General features: G+C 40.5%; 1 protein-coding gene across 1 annotated transcript; it reads right to left on the bottom strand.

Moving 5' to 3' along the window:
- Positions 1 to 1845: 1845 nt before the first annotated feature.
- Positions 1846 to 13651, bottom strand: LOC121949085 (lactase-phlorizin hydrolase-like). The gene is made up of 15 exons (XM_042494685.1): positions 13117 to 13651; positions 12314 to 12378; positions 10499 to 11086; positions 9761 to 10409; positions 8014 to 9567; positions 6851 to 7119; positions 6416 to 6706; positions 6012 to 6210; positions 4426 to 4616; positions 4206 to 4312; positions 3937 to 4068; positions 3528 to 3751; positions 3135 to 3371; positions 1976 to 2043; positions 1846 to 1857 (listed from the first exon to the last, which is right to left on the bottom strand). The coding sequence occupies exons 1-15, from the start codon at positions 13649 to 13651 to the stop codon at positions 1846 to 1848; spliced, it is 5121 nt and encodes a 1706-aa protein (XP_042350619.1).
- Positions 13652 to 14247: the final 596 nt, after the last annotated feature.

Raw genomic sequence — 14247 nt, 5'->3', positions numbered from 1 at the left:
ACAGCTGATAGTTCAGAGTTCGGGTGAGGAAATGGTGAACATGGAGCAGGCTGGCAGGTGAATGTATCAGGTAAGGTTGCAGGAAAACTTACAGCAGGGAGCTTGTGGGAAAAGCTGGGACTCTGAAGAAGGGCAGGCAGGTCTCATGGTCAAGGAGGAAGCATAGTTGACGTCAGGCAGGCGGGCAGCGGGCCAGACGAATCCAGTAGGAGAAGGAGGCGGGATCAATGCCGACAGGTGAGTAATAAATGTACCATCAAAACGATAAACACCAGAGGCACTCACACAGAAGAAATGTTTTGCTCGGCGGGAGGCTCTGAAGAGGGCTGGAAGAATGGCGAGCTCTCTCGACAAAGCTGAAGCAGTAGAACATCGCACAGCCACAGGCAGAAGGCTATTAGGTTTACCAGGGCAGAGACGAGGAGAGGTGGTCAGAGGCGAGCCGAGTCAAAACCAGGAAAACAGACCGAGAGTGAGTGCTGGAAGGCCAGGTATGGAAGCGAAGACAGTCTGGAAATGGGTGAATGGGCCGAGGCTGCTTAAATACTGGCTTGATTGGAGAAACAGAGCAGCTGGGAGCACCGGGTTGAGGTGATGAGGCTGATGAGGGGGAGTGGCCGGGAGAGAGAGAGAGGTGCGGGTGGAGTAAATGGACAGAATCCCACAGCAGCAGAGAGGAAGAGCAGACTGTTACAGGTTTTTAATTGAACCCTTAGTCTTACAAAGAATTCTCAAAAACCCTGGTCTCTTACAAGAAAGGTTTCTTCAGAGGCAACCTCAAAGTGTGTTTAACCTCAACTCTTCAGGAAAAACCCTTATTTTTTAGAGTGTAGTACTGGGAAAGGTTAGAAAAAAGGAATTATCTCCTCCTTAAGAACTTCTATTGAGCTGCCCTCAAGCAAAGTACATAAATTAACCTCTACTGCTACTGCCCAGGAGTTTAAAATGTACCAGCAAGTTAAAAAATAGATAAATAAAGTACTATTAATCCCATGAGATAATTCTGTAAGCATTGCATAAGCTAGAGGTAAGTTATACTGTCTAAATTCAGTAAACCCTCCAATTAAATTCATCTTCATCCGAATCTTGAATACAGCTCCTTTGATCAAAATGGTGATAAAAGAGCAAACAGTATGTATGAAAAATGGTTGCTCAAAGTGAATATCAACACTACTAAACAGCATTTTATGATCTTGTTTTACCATACCCGTCTTCAGCTTAAACTTAAGTTCAATATTCATGTCAAAAAAATGTGCAATAGTACTATAGCAACAGTGGCATTACTCCAGTGATCAGGTAGAAAATGATTCACTGGCGCCCTCCAGAGGTCATTCATTTACAGTGACATCATCCGAAAACTTCACTGTTGTAAACTTTATTCAATATTCAATATATATTCAACTATATTTAATCGTGAATATTGGACACATGAAAATAGCAATGACCACAGTATTAAACTGAAATATCAGATGACACATCCCTGAATCCAATATGTAGATTTTTCATATTTTCATTATAGTAAGAAGTAAAGGCACACTTTAACTATTACATTATGTCATTCTCAAGTGCCAAAGTAAGAGGATGAATGTGTCACGTTAGGAAAATCCCCCTAATACATTGTGGGCCTATTTCTTTCTTTCTGCACCCACAGGAATCAGTAATATGTTGTAATTAAGGTCTCCCCATGAAGACCAATTGCCACAAAACCTTAAACAACACAACTGTTTTATTTTGTTGCAAGACAAAATTTCAAAAAATTTCCTCACATTCTCTCCATCTTCAAGGATTCACCTGCTGCTCTCTTTAACTTCCTCTTTGTTTTCAGGAGTCGAAATACAACAAGGATTACACCAAGTACTGTTATAAGAAGAAATACAAAAATGACATAAAGTGCAACTTCAGCATCATGAGTTGAAAGCTCCAGACCCAAGAAGTCCACTGTATTCATGGGCTGGATGGGGACAGTTGTATGTACTGTGTCCCCTGCGGTGCTCATAGTATGGACAGTGTTCTCCGTTGTGCTCAAAGTGGGGGCAGTTGAAGCTGTTGAAAGAGAGCGATAGGGGTCTTTATCTTATTTTTAGCATTTAAACAAGATCTTGCATTTGTTTTAAAGGGACAGTTTATGCTCAGAATCAAAAATGCATGTTTTTCTTCTGACTTATAGCGCTATTTATCAGTGTAGATTGTTTTGGTGTGAGTTGCCTAGTGTTGCAGATGTTAGCTTTAAAAAAATCTCTGCCTTCTTTCCAATATAAAGGAAATAGGACACACATCCTCCCACATGGTAATACGGTTGGCAGGTGAATTTTCGGTAGAAAAAAAAAAGTTTCTACATGAAACTGCTCACGACAAGGTCCACAATTCGAGTGCCATCTAGTTCCATTATATTGGAGAGAAGGCAGACATCTCTAGGATCGATATCTCCAACACTCACACCAATTCACACCGAAACAATTTAGCTTGATAAATAGTCCTATACTTTAAAAACGTGAATTTTTGACACTCTCTAGTATTAAAATCTAGAGGAAGCATCCCCTCTTAAATCATACGATTCCATTGTGTGATGTCTTGAGAGGTCGGGAGCTTTTCTCTGGAGCTTTGGAGGTGTGGGTGCAGGATATGAAACATTGCTTTCCAAATTAAAATCAGTGTATTCAGTCTTCTCTAATTACTTATTTCTTACAGACAAAAGTTCAACAAAACAAAAACAGGTATGTATATCAAAACTCTAGTTCACTGTCTTCTGGGTAACATAATTCAAAACGTTGTTCTTCTCTGTCTGTCTCAATCATTCCTTTCTCTTCTACATGTATGGATTCCCTCACCTTTTCAGCTCCCTCACAAGGGCAATCAGCTGATTTGTTTCAGCTGGGTAGCAATCAATGCCCTGGCTGCCTGCCTTCTGGCTTATTGTGGATCTTGTAGTCTTTTACTGGTTGCCATGGTGGTTTGTAGTCCTTGCTGCAGCCACTGGGAGGGAATGTATCTCCCCTCAATGTATCTACCTCTCATGACATCACAATTGTTGTTGTTTTGTTATTGTTGTTTAGTCTGAGCATTAGGTTACCTTCAGGTGCAAAAATAACTAAATAACTAAAATAAGAATAAAATAAGTCTGAGCATTAGGTTACCTTCAGGTGCAGGGTTCAAACAGTCATGGGGCCCAAGGGCCGGGTCAGGGAAGCCATTGCAGGTGATGATGGAGGCGTAGCGAGAAGCTGAGTTTTTAGGAATGCGTGGAAGGGTGGGGTTGGAGCGGTTCACATAAAAGAGTCCAAATCGCTCAGAGAAGCCCGCAGCCCACTCAAAGTTATCCATTAATGACCAGGCGATATATCCTCTCAGATCAACTCCATCCAGTACACGAGCTGAAAGACCATCAATGATGGCGACATTTAACATGTGTGTATACAGCTTAAAATCTGACAAAAATCTTTATCTCTTATAGACTTGTACATAAATGAAAAATACAGTAAAAAATCCCATAAATCCATCCAATACTTGTTTTTTATTGGCTGTGGTACCTTTCAGGGCCTGGTTAATGTAGCTTTCATAGTAGTGTTTTCTGTGGAGGTCATTCAAGTTCACTTCTCCTCGTTCTGAGATCCCATTCTCTGTGACATAGATGGGTGGGTTGCCATACTCATCCATGATAAAGTTGAGGATTTTCCTAAATCCAAATGGTGTGATCTTCAGCCAGAAGGAGCCAGACTCAATCCAGGAGCGGTCATGGGTGGTTCCAGTGCCCCTGGATATTGGATTAGACATTAAAAAAGTGATATATATTTCTTCTTTATGTTGTCATTTAAACACACAGTTGCAATATACCAAGTAGTATGGCATTTTCCCTCTTGTGTAACAAATGTTCTGCTGAGGTACTGTGAGGCACACAGAAGCACCCATGGAGGTGCAATTTTTTAAATTCCAACCTACCTGTCACCTTCATAATCTTGCTGTTTTCCCAAATCAACGGGGTATGAAAGAACTGTGGTGTAATGGTTGAAGCCAAAGTAATCATGAGTCCCTTTGATCCTCTTGACTTCCTCTGGCGTGAACTCAGGAAGCCTTACAAGAAAAAAGAGTCTTTTCGTTAGTGGTGGAAGTGGAAGTATGACAGAATGCATTTTTGTTATTATTAAGTCTTCAAAAAACAATTGTAAAGATTTCTGTGCTTGTGATGATATAAACTATTTTTCATTTACCGTGATTTCGGAAGACCGGCAGCAAGGCTTCTTTGACGAATGATTGTCTTCATTATATCAGGATAATCGCCGTTGAAGATGGGATGGGCAAACCAACCAATGAAGAACTGCAGAGATTATATATAAAAAATGATACATATTATATCATTATTAGGGCAAATTAAGGTTGAAAAAAGTCTATTGGCAGACCTAACTCTGGTGTCATCCTTTGTTTGTCTACCTGCAAGTAGCGCTTGGCTGCATCCACATCCTCCTGCTTATATGGGTTCTTTGGCTCCGCCCAGTCAGAGTTGATGGTAATGGAGATAATTCCACGCTGCACTGCACGATACTTGTCATTGTAGAGATGCCAGGCCTCAGCATGGGCCTTAATCAGGTTGTGAGCTGCAATATACTGCTTACCTACAATTCCTGAAACATTTTAGATGTATTAGTGTTAATAATAGTGCCATCAAGCCCATTTGTCATAACACGATTTTCAAATATTGACAATGTATAACTAATACACAGCATGTGTTTTGTGGTTTGGAATTGCTGATAGGATCTTAAAATTAAATGAAAAGTAGTTCTGTCAGTGTTAATGTGTCAATAGCAACGTGATTAAGGTTTGTATTTAATGGGCGTTAATCGCCGGCCAACAATCCTGACTTTGAGAGACTGTACCGAGCAGAGTTTTAGCTACAGTAATGATACTGGCATCTATATGACACTAGAAAACCGAAGGAATCCAGTTATAAAAAGATAAGATAATCCTTCAAGTATTGTAGCAGTACAAGGTAAAGGTCAAAGAGAATAACATTAGGTAAAAGATCAATATAATGTACAAAAGATGCAAATATACTGCACAATAGATACAAATAAGAAATTGGTACAGGTATAATTGAGGTACAAAATAAATATTAAAGTGCAGATTGACAGTGTTTGGATTGTGGGTTGGGGGGGGGGGGTATCAGTGCCCCATGCCACGCTAGCTTATTGGGAAGGGGTCTAAATAACACTAAAGATATGCAAAATTTTGGCAATGGAAAAATGTCATGGTCATTTCACAGGGGTCCCTTAACCTTTGACCTTAAAGTATCTGAAAATGGGTTCTATGGGTCTCCCCTTTACAGACATGTCCACTTTATGCTAGTTTCATGTGGTTCTTTTTTTGTTCCCATTTGATACCTGTCATCATGGAATTCATAATCGTTTTGTTATCCAAAATAATGGAATTTAAAACATGCAATAAAAAAATGTGATTAACAATTATGTGATTAATCGTAATTCAAATAATATTAATAAAACAAGTTTTTTGCATTCACTGATCAGTAATGACTTATTTATTTAAATACAATATTAACATTTTTGAGTCGACTTTACACCATTTATAATCTAATCTGTATAAATCTACTTTTGTATATGAAGCCTCTTTTTTTATTGAAGAAATTCCATTGATTTTGTCCCAGCCAACATGCCCATATGGGTCCAATATAGGTTACATGTGGGCTATGTGGGTAGGTTTAGGGTGGAATTACCTGTTTAAATACAACAGGATGGGGCTATGATACCCATTCACAAGCCCTGAAGGTGACATGTGGCCCACCTAAGCTGGGAGGGCACATCCATTAGTTCATCCATAAATTGCATGGTGGCCCTGTCTGTATTTGTCCATATGGGCATCAAGTGGGACTTCATATTAATCCCAAAATGAACCTCTTTTGTATGGGGCCTACAAACAAATACTGGATATGATGCACCAAGAGAAGTAAAAGTGTTTGATCTCTACAATGTCAGATCACAACTGTTAATATTAAAAGTAGTTACCTGGAGCAAAAGTACCATATCCATAGCCAAGATTGGCAACAATGTAAGGTTCATTTAGAGTAATCCAGAACTTTACTTTGCTTCCAAATTGGCTGAATAAAACATCAGCATAATCTCTGAATCTCTGGACAATAGTTTCATTCTCCCAGCCCCCCACCCTCTGTAGAGCTAGGGGGAGGTCCCAGTGATACAGGGTCACCTAAGAACACAGAGGAGAGTACATTTGTCTTACACGTATACATACTTTGACAGGAGTTTTTTTTTTTTTTTTTTTTTTTCAAAATTTGAAGCCAAACTTTATTTTGCTATGGCAATAATAATCTTTGGCAACAACTGCAGATGTTCTGGGAGCCATCAAAGTCAGAAATGTTCTTATAGGAACTATTGCAAACAACACTGCCTACCTGGGGCTTAATATTAGCGGCTTCCAAGGCATCCAGTAATCTGTGATAATAGGTCAGTCCAGCTTCATTAATGTGGTTGTTGGTGCCATCAGGAAGTACTCTGGGCCAGGATATAGAAAAGCGATAGTGGGTCACTTTCAACTTCTTCAGCACCTCCACATCCTCGTCAATCTTGTTGTAACTATCACAAGCAATATCGCCATTGTCACTGTTGTCCACTCTCAAAGGAGTATGGGCAAACTTGTCCCAGATACTCAGTCCTTTTCCATGGGACCTCCAGCTCCCTTCGATCTAAAATTAAACACAACTTGCATTGTTAACACTCACTTTGTGTTTCATCCCTGTCTATGTGATAAAATGCACCTTTAAGATAACAATCTAACAATGCCGGTGATTGTGCAATTTTAAAAGAGTGAATGTGTCAATGATGCCTACTTGGTAAGAGGCACTGGCAGTACTCCAATGAAAGGTTTTGGGAAACTCTCCATAAAACATCTTTTCGTCATCTGGTAATGGGAACCCATTGTCCTTCATGACTTGATAATAATAGTGAGCAGAGCGTTTGGGTGTCCTTGGTCGGTTTGGGTTAGTAAAGTCCACATGGTGCAGCCCAAATCCTACTTTGTACCCATTGAGCCACTCAAAGGAATCCATTAGAGATGTTGCTATGTACCCTTTGACCTTCACACCATCAAGATCATGAGCTGTGTAACATAAATGAAAATAGAGAGCGCATAATTAGTAATGAAAGTTTGACATCCGTGGATAGATGGTCTGTGTTTACATTAAATAAAAATGTCATAATATGGTCATTGCTCCAAAGGCAAACAAGTGATGGAAGGTAAAGTATGTGTGTCATACAATTCAAGAGAACCACCTCACAATGACATGTTTACCAGATGCTGGATCAAGTTTACATGCACACTAATTGGTTTTCATTTTGAAACACTTCTCGGGCATTTGTAAACCCCTAAAACGGAGACCTTTGAAAATGCTGCCGATCATATAGCCAGGGCTGTAATTACAAACTTTTGTAATTGATGAGGCGGACACCTACACTGGCTTCACAATTTAGTCTTATCAATCAAGTTAAAGCATCATAACTAGGTCTACATACCTTTTGTGATTTTATGGGTAAGTCTTTACCATTGCTTCCTAAGACAATGGATAACCCTCCCAGTGCCACTATAGCTGTATTTGCTTTGCACCAACTCCTAATCAGTTTTATGCTGCTCTGATCCCCCTAATACTAACGTGTTTCTTTCAGCAAAAGTTGCACCTCTTCATTGGTCCCAATGAAATCTCTAGCCTTACTTTTCGCCACCTGCAACAACTAACCCAACGACAGAGCAGGTTGTTTTCTGATTATATCCGTCTGCGCATGTCTGATGTTGGTGAATAGTGATGTCATATGGGTTTCCAGGCATGTTTTTATTGACTGAGATTATTTCTGAAACGGTACTAAACACCCATGTGTTCAAAAATCGCCTCAGTTTTAAAACACTGTTTCAACATAAAAATGTATTAGTGTGGATGTGGCATTAGAGTCTTAACAAACAGTATGATCTAAAGTTTAAGTAAATGATGTGCGCACTTACCCTTTAAAGCCTCGTCAACATACGTTTTGTAGTAAAATACTCTGTCAATGTCATCAAATGTGGTCTTAATGTCTGTAGCTACTCCGTTCTCACTAATGTAAATCTCTGGGTCTCCATACTCCTCTTTGATCCAGTTAAGGAGTCTTCTCAAGCCCCATGCTACAGCTCTCTGGTTACTGATGGCTGTAGTTGGTGAGTCGCCTTCTTCTGCTTCTGACACATCTCGGTCATATTCATAGGATTGAGGGCTAAGCCTAGCAGTGACATGGCTTACAATCTTTGTAGTGTAATGATTTACACAGAACATATCAGCAGTTCCCTTGATGAAGCTCTTTTCTTCTTCAGTGAAGGAAGGTAGCCTTGACTCTGTAAGACCTTGGAGTTCACTTTTGTTTCCAACTTGCCACTTCATTGCATCAGGATAGTCACCATTCTTGAAAATCGGGTGTGCAAACCAACCCAGCTGGAACTGCAGGGCGCGGTCAGCAGCCACCACTTCACGGGCAATGTTGACATCTTTAGGTTCAATCCAATCTGCATTAAGGGCAATGGAAACTAGACCACCTTGGGATTTGCGATACTTATCATCATATGTGTGATATACCTTGGCGTGGGCTTTTATAAGGTTGTGTGCAACTCTGTACGGTGCGATTCCTGGATTCTTAACATTTGGTGGGATCTCTCCAAGTCCATATCCTGACCATGCAATTGTGTGAGGCTGGTTGATGGTCATCCAAAATTTCACTCTGTCTCCAAAGGTGGCAAAACAGAAGTCACAAAAGCCATTAAAAATATTAATCATGTCTACATTGCCCCAGCCACCGAGGTTTTGCAAAGCTTGAGGAAGATCCCAGTGGTAAAGTGTCACCATTGGAGTGATGTTATATGCTAAGAGGCCATCAATGAGTCTATTGTAGTACTCAACACCTTTCTGGTTCAGGGAGGTACGCCGACCATCAGGGAAGATCCTGGACCAGGACAAAGAGAATCTGTAGGACTTCACTCTGAGAGCTCGCAGCATGTAGAGGTCTTCTTCAAGTCTGTGATAACTGTCACAGGCTACATCTCCATTGGCATTTGCAGGAATATTGACAGGTTTATGGGTGAATGTATCCCAGACACTGGGCCCCTTCCCATCAGCTTTCCAGCCACCCTCAATCTGGTAAGCTGAAGATGATACTCCCCAACTGAAGCCTTGTGGGAAAGTGCCATAGTGGTAGAGTTTTCTCTGAAAATTTGTTTGGCTGGAGAATTTCCTCCAGACTTCCTTGGCTTGGGATGGGACGGTGGAAGGGGGCATTGAGAAAATTTTATTTGACTCTTTGTTTTTCAGTTCTGGTGCATAAAAGAGATATTTTTTGGAAGAAAAACCATTTTTCTCAATAACTTTAGAGTAAAAGTAGGCAGACTGCTTTGGAGTCCTGGGTCTGTCAGTCAGGTCAAAGTTGACATGGTGCAATCCAAAACGCTCACTGTAGCCTTGTGGACCTTCAAAGCCATCCATGAGTGACTGGACAGTAAAGCGCTGCACGCTCACTCCATCCAAATGTATAGCTGTTGAAAAAATAAAGACATTAAGCTTCTAAAATCCATTTAACATTACCTGACAAGGTGATCAACAACATAAAACAAGTGCAAAGGATGACATGTGGTGCACCAGTGTTTTGTGGCAAAGGCTGGTCTAAAACATAAAAACAAGTATATTAATTTACAAATAAATTTAGACAAGCAATGACTTTCACCATACCTTTTAGGGCCTCATTGATGTAACTCTTCAGATACTCTGTTCTACTGATGTCATTGAGAGTGTCCCCACTGTGCTCAGTGGGCATACCATTCCCTGTTATGTGGATAGGCACCTTGGTAACATTTGAGTATTCTTTGGAAATGTAGTTTAGAAGCCTTCTAAGTCCCCAAGGTGTAGAATAGATCCAGTTAGAAGCTGTCGAAGACCATGAGGGGTCCACATGTGCCTGGAAGTCACCCACCCCCTCAGGACCAGGGGTGCAGCCACCAACACTCTTTGTGACCAACCGAGAGGTATAGTGGTTTAATCCAAAAAAGTCTGCTGTTCCACGTATCCTCTGGCTCTCTTCAGGACTGAAAACTGGAAGTCTTGCAGGCTCAGAGAGGGGACACTCATTTCTTTTTTGCTCTATCTGAGTCTTGAATGTTGCAGGATAATCTCCATCAACAAATATGGGATGTGCAAACCAGCCCAACATGAATTGCAGGTAGCGATCTGCAGCTGCTATGTCTTCAGGTCTGGAGGGGTTCATGGGCTCAGCCCAGTCAGAGTTCAACGCAATGCCCACTTTCCCTCCTTGTGTCTTCCTGTAATTATCATTGTAGAGATGCCAGGCCTCAGCATGGGACTTGAGTATATTGTGAGTGGCCTGCAAAGGTGAGGGAAATAATGAAACAGACGTATAAGGATGGCTGTGTATCACACTGTATCATCATATAGTAATAGCATTGCTCTCACCTGATAGGAGGCAACCACATAGTCTTTAACTCCAGGGGGATGCTCACCAGTGCCATACCCAGCATGGCTCACCACCCAGGGGCTACTGAATGTGTTCCAGGTCTTGACCCTGTCTCCAAACCTGAAGAAGCAGAAGCCTGCATAGTCCCTGAAGGCCTCAACAATGGAAGCATTGGTCCATCCACCATAGTCCTGGAGCATCTGGGGCAGATCCCAGTGGTAGAGAGTGACAACAGGTTGAATGCCAGACTCAATGAGAGCATTGATCAGCTTGTCATAATAGAGAGCCCCTGTCTGTGAATAACTGCTCTGATGGCCTGAGGGGAAAATACGGGCCCAGGAGATGGAAAACTGGAAGGTGTTGACATGAAGACCTCGCAGGAGGTAGACATCATAATCCACCTTGTGGTAACTGTCACAAGCTAGATCAGCTGTCTGATTCTCAAAGGCGAGGCCGTCATGACCAAAGCGGTCCCAAATGGTCTCTCCCTTTCCATCTTCTACCCAGCCACCTTCAACCTTGAAGGACTCGCTGGAAGTGGCCCACTGGAAGTCGGAGGGGAACGATTCATTCAGGAAGGCATCTCGCTCAGATAGGGTCATGGTGGCAAAATTGATCAAAGTTTTGCAGTAGTTGGTAGAACATGATGATCTTTGAAGATTGTTTCTGTTGCTTTCATGTGAATGACTGAAAATAAAATGAGAAAGATGTTGAAAAGTTACAGCAGACTGAAATAGTAGGAGAAATCCTGTTTTTCATAGACTAGGATTAGTGCGAACATGTGGAACCAAGCTACCAAAATATCATCTTGTTTTCACACATTCTGCCTTAGTACATACTTTACTTTTCACTAATTAAGGTCTTTTAAAAATTGTGAATTATAGATTCTAAATGAGTCACCTGAATAATGTCCCCTCTATTTATTGTTCCGCTTTAAAAATACACATATACACTTTTCAAGGTGGGTTTAAATATACTATAGATTAAAACTTTCATTATCCATATGTACTATTATACCTTTCTGGGATGCTGTCAGCTGTACGTAACATATCCACCATGTCAAATCCAAGAACGTTTTGGTCTCCGTCACTCAGTGCTGTAAAAGTATAGGAATATATGATTTAATGCATGTGTCCTTCATCATAATAAAATTATATTAGAATCCTTGAACCTGCAATGCCATTGTTCATGCAGTCTGTCTTAGGTATTGAATACATAAATGGCTAAATATGACAACCTAACAACACAGTTAATCAAAACATATCAGAGAAAAAAGATTGGTCCTTAATAACAATTTGTGTTCAAACCTTGGATTGGAAGAAAAATTTCCAGGAAGCAAGCAATAGTTCTACACTTCTCTAAGGTCGTGACTCTTGATTGATCACATTACCGTTTAGGATTTCGGAATCTGACAGGAACCGATAAAGAGAACAGCCGATGAGGTTCACCTCATAAAAGAGAATGGGTTTGTCTCCACGCATTCCCTACAACAAAACATTGATGTTCAATGCAAGTGCATGTAACGAAAGAATTACTATAATAAGACAGAAGATTAAACATACCAAAACACTTTTCAGTTCCTCAGCCAGGTTTTGTCCAGCAATGCAGTCATATTGAATTTTAATAGAAAGGAAATCTGAATTTGTCTGAAAAAGAGAAACAAGTGTGAGTGGATGTAAAAGGCAGATTACTTTTCCGTGGCATTAATAAGATAATCACAATTTATCCATTTGGAAAAGCTGACATAGTCGTACCAACATTGCTTTTATTTATCACCTAGTGCGCTCATGTACTGTGTGACGATGTGATCTCACCAGTACTTGCGTGTCACTGATGACTGGGACTTGACTGGCCTTTACCCCAACTGATACTCCTCCATCTGAAACACATGACATGTTAACTGAGTTATTAATCTTCCCTCCCCTGTTTGACGGGAAAAAAACATTGTCCTTTTACCTGATTCACTCCTTTCCCTTATCAGGACCTTTGGTGTGGTGAGCACATGTGGAAACCATTATCTCATCAAGCAATGCCATAATTACTGTGAATCTAAGAAAGCTGGACAACTACAGCAGATAAGAATGAACACTGCCAAAATATGATTACAAGCCAAAGCAGCTCTACTAGGTCATGGTGATTACAAGTTCTTAGTACTGTGATACAGTATATTATGTAGATGCAGACAGCCAGGACTTTGTCATTTTAAAGAAATAGTTTGCCATTCATAAAAACTATTATCTATCCACAAACTTAAAAACAATACATCAAAAAAGGTTGTTTATATACATGCATTTTCAAAGTTACCCAATACATTAAGTGGAGTTTGGGGAAATTGCATATCCAGCATTGTACAAGACATTTGATGTCCTGGTGCAGCATTTGTAAAGCTTCAATAATTTATTGGAAACATAACTTACATCATAAGTATTTTATTTCAGTCCTCTTAATGGGGATATTCAAGGGGAAATTTAAAAAATAAGCAAATCTGCATAATGATTGACCAGACATTTTTTCTAAATATAAAAAACTGATAAATTCCCATGTAAGCTATAAGTATTATAAGCTACAAGTTTTATTCAAGAAATCATTAGTCAGCTATAAACCATTTATGCCTTACCTCTCCCAGGAAACAGTTGGTGGTAACGGCGGTAGACAGTGATGTGTGCATAAAGAGCATTTTGCAGCTCAGCATCCCTCAGTTCATCCAAGTCACTCAGTGTCACCCATGAGTGTGCCATTGCTCCAAACTCCTGGAAGGCAAACTCTGTATACTGCTGAAACATCTCCACCAGCTCCTGGCTCTCCCAGCCTCCATACCTCGATCTCAGAGTATCCGGCACTGCTGATCCATGAAGGACGACTAGAGGCTGAAGGCCCACCTCCAACAGCTGTTTCAGCAGCGTCTGGTAACAGATAACCACAGCCTGCTGGGGCTGGCTAGGGACACCAGTAGGAAGGAGCTGAGCCCAGGAGAGAGGCACTTTAAAGTGAGTCACCCCTCGGCTCTGGAGGTACTCAAAATACTGTCTGGAGCCTGGAGGAACGGGATGACTGCAGTCAAAAGTGTCCAGCCCTGCCTCCTCAGAAGGATTGTTGGTTATTGGACCTGCAAGAAACATGGCCTGCTGTTGATCATCATGTTTCTGGCACATACAGCCATACACAGTGATCAAACACACACAGAGAAGTTTCCCCAGTAATGACATATTGTCTGTGGGGTGGAACTGAACAAGCCATCGCGTGGCTAACCTTTTATAGTAGTACTGTTTACAAGCTTGAACTTTCGTAACTGACACTCCCGCATGGAGGGGTCACCACTTCTGTGATAATTTATTACATGTTTGTGGTCACAGCCTTGAATGCTTCTGATAAAAAGGGTTAAATACAAGGCAGAAGAGATTTCTGATAAAAGGTACAACAACAACAAAAAAAAAACAGTGCAGAGGTCAGGAGGAAATTTCCCCCCAAAACAAAGATGACTATTGGTTAACTCAGGATAATACTAAATAACCATTGAGAGACTTGTTAGAACATCGATTATATGTAAAAACCAAATGTGTGTTTAGTTTTAATTTATTTAAATCATCAAACCACGTCTCAATAGTGTAAAAAGTGTAAAATATCTTTTTTTGCGTTTATGATGTCAAACAGTGTGAAATCAATATTTTAATGCAGAATTACACATATATTACAATATTTCATTCTATTTTTTGTTTGTTTTAAAATTTTTGATAGTAATGAATAATGC

The sequence above is a fragment of the Plectropomus leopardus genome, chromosome 10 (genome assembly GCF_008729295.1).
Source record: "Plectropomus leopardus isolate mb chromosome 10, YSFRI_Pleo_2.0, whole genome shotgun sequence".
Taxonomy (NCBI): domain Eukaryota; kingdom Metazoa; phylum Chordata; class Actinopteri; order Perciformes; family Serranidae; genus Plectropomus; species Plectropomus leopardus.
Note: the sequence above shows the minus strand (reverse complement) of the source record. Positions and strands in the feature narration are given on the sequence as shown.